The sequence below is a fragment of the Enoplosus armatus genome, chromosome 21, assembly GCF_043641665.1.
Source record: "Enoplosus armatus isolate fEnoArm2 chromosome 21, fEnoArm2.hap1, whole genome shotgun sequence".
In the NCBI taxonomy this organism is placed as follows: Eukaryota; Metazoa; Chordata; class Actinopteri; order Centrarchiformes; family Enoplosidae; genus Enoplosus; species Enoplosus armatus.
Genome location: NC_092200.1, coordinates 2071010 through 2078354, shown reverse-complemented (window position 1 = coordinate 2078354; position 7345 = coordinate 2071010). Strand labels below are relative to the sequence as shown.

General features: G+C 40.8%; 1 protein-coding gene across 1 annotated transcript; it reads right to left on the bottom strand.

Annotated features, from left to right (window-relative positions):
* Nucleotides 1-2091: 2091 nt before the first annotated feature.
* On the bottom strand, nucleotides 2092-5256 carry LOC139304599 (epithelial-stromal interaction protein 1). The gene is made up of 5 exons (XM_070928530.1): nucleotides 5021-5256; nucleotides 4026-4084; nucleotides 3842-3925; nucleotides 3675-3745; nucleotides 2092-2265 (listed from the first exon to the last, which is right to left on the bottom strand). Exons 1-5 carry the CDS (start codon nucleotides 5254-5256, stop codon nucleotides 2221-2223), a joined length of 495 nt encoding a protein of 164 aa, XP_070784631.1. The 3' UTR covers nucleotides 2092-2220.
* Nucleotides 5257-7345: the final 2089 nt, after the last annotated feature.

The following is a 7345-nucleotide window of genomic DNA, read 5'->3' as shown; positions in this document are numbered from 1 at the left end:
TTCCAGAGGGACCCAAATGTTCCCCAAACACGAGTCAGTCACCATTTACACAATATGCTGTGTGGTCATCATCACTGTCCCACCCTGTGCACCTTCACTGGCTCTGGAACAGGCAGAAAACGACCTCTGTTGGTGGATGAGAGAATGACAGAAACACTCACTTGGGAGGACAATAACTTAGATTCATTCCCTGGTGATATCATACTTTTTTTTTTTATTGTCAACATATTCCGTGAAAAGACCCAAACCATCAGTGAATGTTTCCACTAACAAGTATTGTGTGTGTATCACAGTCTGATATATCTTCCTCCTCTGAGCCATAGAGCTCCATTGTTGTCCAAAAACTGTTAGCAACACATCAATGAGCCTCACTGGTGCACTGGGTGATATATTCCTTTATTACCATGAACACACACACACTGTAGTTTATTTTGACTCAAATACTCACTACTGCACCAAATGTGGATTAATCCGCCGCTGAAAAACAAATGCACTATTTCCTCCTGTGTGAGTAACGTTTGATAAAAACCGTAGTGCCCAGCTGTTTCGGGTTACACAGCACTTTAACAAAGAAGAAGAATAAAAAGGGGAAGATCGAATAGGCCGAGAAGACAATACAGAAAACAAGGAGAATTTACTTTACAATAAAAAAAATCAAAAGTTATAAAATCAAGAAACAGCCAAGAAAACAAAACAGATTTTAATAGAGAGAGAAACTAAAACTGGTGTAAGTCACCACACATAAGTAATACGAGCATATATATGGTATTACTTTACTGCACGTTATTGTTGGTGAAAAAGTGCGTAGGATGTACAACAGATACAGTCATTTACCTCAGTGTGCACTCCTGCCAATTATCTCTGTAGTTCATGCTTCATGTAAGAATGCCGTGATGCGTTTACTGGCCGCGCCTTTAATAACCTACAAGAGTGAAGGCCGCCCATGAGCGAAGCTAAAGATCAACATTTAAACTACTACTACTATTTATTTCAGAAGTACATGGAGTCCATATTTGTCCACAGACTTTTAATGACTTTTAATGAATTTGCAGTTGTGGAAAGTAACTGAGTACATTTACTCAACTACTGCATGTAAGTACAATTCTGAGATACTTGTACTTTACTTGAGCATTCTAATTTTATTCTACTTGGACTCCACTACGTTTACCTGACAGCTGTAGTTTGAGATTTAAATGTTATTGTTACTCAGGAAATGAAACCACCCAGCAGTATATACAACTTCAAATGACATGTTGAATGGTGAGTACTTTTACTTTGATACTTGAAGTACATCTTGCTGATAGTACTTATGACTGAAATACAATTAGGAAAGCAGGACTTTTCTCTGTAACAGAGTACTTTTAAATTGTGGTAAAGCAACTTTTACTCAAGTAAAATGTCTGAATACTTCTTCCACCACTGCAAATTTGTTCCTGGCAAATCAAGTGTGGTGTTAAATGGTGCTAAATACTACATTACCCATGAGCCTCATCAGCAGTTACAGAAGACTCCAACCAGAGACACGATATCGGACGTCTAGCATGAATCGAATGCTTTATTGTTGCACCAAGGATCAAAACTCACAAGAAAACTGTGGAACTGATCTAAATACCATCCAAACTTCTGGCCCATTTATTAGCAGTGACCCCGGTTTCATTGTCGCACGTCACCCCACTTTCCCTCTCTCTCACTGTATTTCCTGTCTGTCTCAGTCTCCTGGGACATGTCCCCTGCAGTTATGTGCACAGCTGTCTCTATAGGACTGTGAACAGCTTCTGTATTTCTTCAGTAGTTTGTTGACAGTGTGTTTGGTAGATTATCTAGTCTGACCAGGACATCGTCTCTGCTTTTGAGTTTCATTAATGTGATTTCTCAACGGGTGGAGCTGCACAAACAAAATCCTTTAACCTCAGTAGTGTACGGGTGGAGGCAGAAATAACATACAACCACAACACCATACATAACATACATATTATATACAAAATACATATACATGACATACTAAACTATATACAAAACGTAGTATAATGCTGTATGAACTCTTCCTAAACGGGTCTACAATGATGTCAGAATACACAAGCAGTGTCGTTCTTTGTATACAAATGAAGATTTTTCTATTCCTGTTTCATTTAACTCTCGTATTTAAATATGTGATTTGAATCCAGTCTAAAACCATGTGAGGGGCTCAGCTGCCAGCAGAGACGGGAGGACAGGTGACGCTCAGCTCTTCAGGACAGGTGTTTGCTCCATCACCTGCGTCTTCATCTGAAACAACACACACCGAATTATTGTGGCGTAAATGAATCCACACGAACAGTCGCTGATCTCTGCTCAGTGAACGCTGACAGGAGACCATGTTTAATGTCAGGTGACAAAATAAAGATGCTGTTCATCCCATAATGACTTTGCTTCTCCAGTCAAACACGTTGAGTCTACACGCTCCGTCAGCTCTGGAAGAACAGCGCCCACCTCCTGTTTTGTGCTATAAAACAACCCAGAAGATTTCCCTCCAAATGTGACAAAATACACATAGTACCTTCTACCAGTGACCGAAGTAAGTACATTTACTCAAATACTGTACTTAAGTACAATTCTGAGGTACTTGACTGGAGTAATTCCATTTTATGTTATTCAATACTTCTATTCAACTACATTTCAGAGAGAAATATGTTATTTATTTGATTTGATTAGTTACTAGTAACTTTACAGATTCGTATTATTAACACAAAATATTATCAACAGATCAAATACGATATATTATTATAGATTAAGATATAAAGTAATTAAATTAATGAGCCCCACCTTTACCAGCTGCAACATTAAAGTAGTACGTACATTAATAATTATATATATCATTTATATATATAATTATATAACAATTATATAATAATTTTATAATATACATTATTCTGAAACGGCCCATTTTCAATGATGAGTACTTTTATTTTTGATACTTTAGGTGTGTTTTGATGCTAATACTTTTTTACTTTTACTTGAGTAAATTTTTGACTGCAGGACTTTTACTTGTAACGGGGTATTTCTACACTGTGGTATTACTACTTTTACTTAAGTAAATGATCTGAATACTTCTTCCTCTACCGATTATTACTTACTGTGATGATTTATTTATTTTATTTATCTATTTATCATAGTAAGTAATAATACTTTTGACTGCAGGACTTTTACTTGTAAGGGAGTATCTCTGCACTGTGGTATTACTACTTTTACTTTAAGTAAATGATCTGAATACTTCTTCCTCTACTGATTGTTACTCACTGTGATGATTTATTCAGAAGCGGTCGTTGAACGTTGATGTGTTTAAGTCTGCTAACGTTGTATAAAAAGCATAGAAAAGAAGGAAAGATGAGCTATAACTTTATTTTGATTTCTCCACTAGGTTGTAATTACTGGTTACATGTTTTATCATTATCAAACGTACGTGAATGAATCTGGTGTGTTTTTGAACTCTTTGTATCGTTGTTTAAAGCATTCTGCACCTGGTTTACATTCATTTGTGGGGTCAAAAGTGTGGGACGGACAAAGCTGTATGCATGACGTCATTATACAGGACTTCAGTGTGTTTATAATAAATATAAAACTCTTAGTGTTGCACTTGTAAAATGTTATTTTTTTTAATGCTTGAAGTGTAAAACAAAAGGATGTAAATGTCTGACCGGTTTCCTCTTTGCTTGCATCATTTCCTGCTGCTGCTTCAACCGTACTTCCTCCAGACTCATGCAGCCCCCTGTTAACACACACACACACACACACACACACCTGTACAGTCAGGTGAATGGATTACAGGGAACATATAAAACATGGCTTCCTCTGTGTGTCTCACCAACACTGCTGGGGTTGATGGAGACATAAGCCATCGCTCTGCTCAGCCGCAGCTCCTCTAAAGCAGCGAGCTCCGCCTCCGCCTCTGCTCAGCCAATCACACGTCACACAACAGTCAACCTAACGTGGGCAACAGTGACGTTTCCAAACACACAACCAGGTGAAACACGAACAGGGCGACTCACTTCTCTGGATCTCTCTCCTCTTCTTGGGGTTCGGGGGGATGACGGTGAACGCTTTGTGGCTGAAACAGAAGAACACATGAACGCAACACCTGAGGCGAAGCTGCACGCGGACTTCACCTGCAGGCCAGTGGGTGGTAAAACGTGCGGGATTAATCCACAGCAACAGATGGCCACAGGCAGCAGCGGGAAGACGGACACTTCAGGACAGTACACCTGCGTGTTCTCACCTGCAGACAGTGATGTGCGCACACCTGAGAGGAGCTGAGGAGCCGCTTTCTTTCGTCTCTTCTCGAAGCAGAAATGCCATGAAAAGGTTCCCGAAACAGACACCGGATGTTGTTACGGTTCAGCGGCATGGAACTCATCTCTGGCTACTGTGTTGAAGGTGTTCAGTAACTACAAACTTTATCTAAAAGCTCAGTGTGATCAATTACATGAGACACCACGTGTCTGCACAGGGAGTTTATCACTGATAGTGCGCTGACACCTCCACCTTCATCCATCAGCTACACCATTCAGTCAGTAAATGCACAGCTGTCACTGTCTTGAAGACTTCCAGGTGAAAATGAGATATTATCCATTCAAACTAAAAGGACTTGATATTAGTGTGAAAACTAAAATGTTTGTCAAAGGTTTCATTACAGCACATATAGCAACTACCCATGTGACAGCCACCGGCCCCCCTGTGGAGACGGGGGGGTCTTCAGAGGCCAATACTGACAGTTACTTGTGAGATTATACAGTGATTTCACCACTATGTTCTTTTGGAGCACATGGGACACAAAAAGCTCTCGTGTTACAAACTTCCGTCTCACCTGTGACCTGCGTGTTTCGTCTCAGGCCTGACACCCCGCGGCTCCCACGGACCCGGACACGCGGTCGTCTCCCGGGACTTTGCGTTAACAGCAGCATGTTTCACGGAGTTGGTCGCCCCCCGAGAGTCCGGGTTTGTTTTGGGTCAGTTTGCGGTGGTTTTTGGAGCGGTGGAGGTGGACCTGGCCCTCCTCTCACAGCTCGCTTTGACGGCGGTGCGCTGCGCTCCGGTGCCCCTCTCGCACCTGTCCCGCTGCGGACACCTCGGGCAGCTCGACGCGCGGCTGTTACGCACAGCGGGCGCTTTGAGCCCGTTTCCCGCCCCGTTAAGCGCTCTCACCTTCGCCGGTTTGGTTTGCTCGAGGGTTTTTCTTGAAGCCTCCACTGGTTTTGACTTGATAACTTTAGTGGCAGGCATTTCTGTCTCAAGGCAGCGCGTCTGTCTGCGGCCTCGGCGTGAGACCCGGCATCTTCTGCCTCCTCTTCACTTCACAGACTAAAACCTGAAATCTCAACTTTTTCTCTCAGTGCTTCGGTTGCTATGGAGCTCGGACCCTAGCAACTGAAGTGTCGAGTCACACAGATCAGGGTAGAACTTCTGGTCCAAACCTTCAAAATAAAAGCGAAGCAATATAAAGGGGAACTGTTTAGAATAATTTTGTGTTCAGTGTTCATATCTAAATATCATCATTCAGTCAGCCCATTTAGGACCACAGAAGTCCAGCAGCACCCATCAAAACCAGCCCTGATGATAAACTGGCTTTAGGAATATAACAGAAAATTCATCTGCAACACTTTTTACAACCAAGTAATCCTTTTTAAAAGCAAACATGCCAAAATATTCACTGGTTTCAGCCTCTCAAACTACACCATGTTATTCAGACTGTTTCTACTATTTGTTTTGCCTCTAACACATTTCTACTGAACCTCCAAAAACTAAATCCACACTGATGCTGATCATAAGAGCAGCACTCGTCCCCAACCATGAAGAAATACAGTGCAGACCAACATGAGCCCACCGCCTGTCCTCCGTGGCTTTCTGCACCCAGAGACCTCTAAAAACTAGTTTTTTATTCAGATTTAATGTTGATTAAGCGTTTACCTGAAAACTCCTGTTGCACGGCCACGTTTTATTTTGAAGGCAGGGCCGCCCGGTTTCCGGTACGGTCCTGCCGGTCTGTGCTGAGTTTGATGCAGCTGCAGATTAACGTCGGTGACGCAGCAGAGTATTTGCTGTCAGTAGGTGTCCCAGGCTGCTGTCTGTCCAATGACAGACGCTCATCCGATTACCGACACGCGAGTCTACGCAGGTCACATGACCACAGCCTGTGACGTCACACACACAGCATATGACTAAATGTAGTTTTTTGTTTGTTTTGTTTTATGGGACGCTTTTACTTTACAAGGAGCTTCAAATGGATTAAAACATCAAAAGCAATTAATTAATTTTTAATTAAAATTAAAATTAAATTAATTATTAATTACTTGAAGTAGAGATTTAAACCTTTAAATTAATGATTGACTAATGAAACAGAAACAGCATCAACAAGTGGTTTAATATCTACAGTATATAATTATATGTTATGTTTGGCATGAGCACAATCAATCAGTGGTAGAAGTACCTTCACATAAGTACAGTTTACTTTCCCTTTACTCGATTACTTTTATTAATACTTCTCCGTCTCTACATTTGAGGAAAATATTGTACTTTAAAATCCACACCATCTGACACAAAATACAAAGCATTATTATAGATTCATCTAACAGTGCAGCCAGCTACAACATTAAAATGCTGCTTAATGCATCAGTAATAATGATCAGTATTATTATTATAGTATTACACAGGAACACTGACAGGGACCCTTCTGCTGCATGATTATATTATAATAGAATAATGACTGCAAACAAGTCACTATCCTGATTCATCAAAGTTTTACAGGCTGTTATTATAATATGTGACGTATATATTTTATTTATTTGTGTATTTAGATAATACATGTTACTGAATTGATTTTACATTAGCAGCGGTGCAAAGCAACGAAGTACATTTACTCAAATATTATACTTTTTAATTTCCATTTCATGTCATTTCATACTCGCACTCCTCTACATTTAAATATACTTTTGATGCCACTACATTCATTTGACTTTACTTTAAGATTTCATATAATTTTGTAAGCTATGATGCGTTGTTATTAAACTACAAACAGCTGATGAAGTGGTGATAATAACCCAGTAACATGATAAATCACTCCACGCTGCATAACGAGCACCGATCTTTGATAGCTGATGATATTCTGTACTTTTACTCATGCAACATGTTGAATGCGGGACATGAGGTGTTTCTGTGCTGCGGTGCTGCACGCTGCTTCCACTGTGCGTGAGCAGCAGTGTCTCCCGCTGCAGCCTGCCTCTGTGTAGCAGAGTCTCTGCGGTCCTCCTGAGCTCTGAGTGGTGCTGTCTCGCCTCTGTCGCTCTGTGAAAACCGCCTTCCATTGCATTTCTCC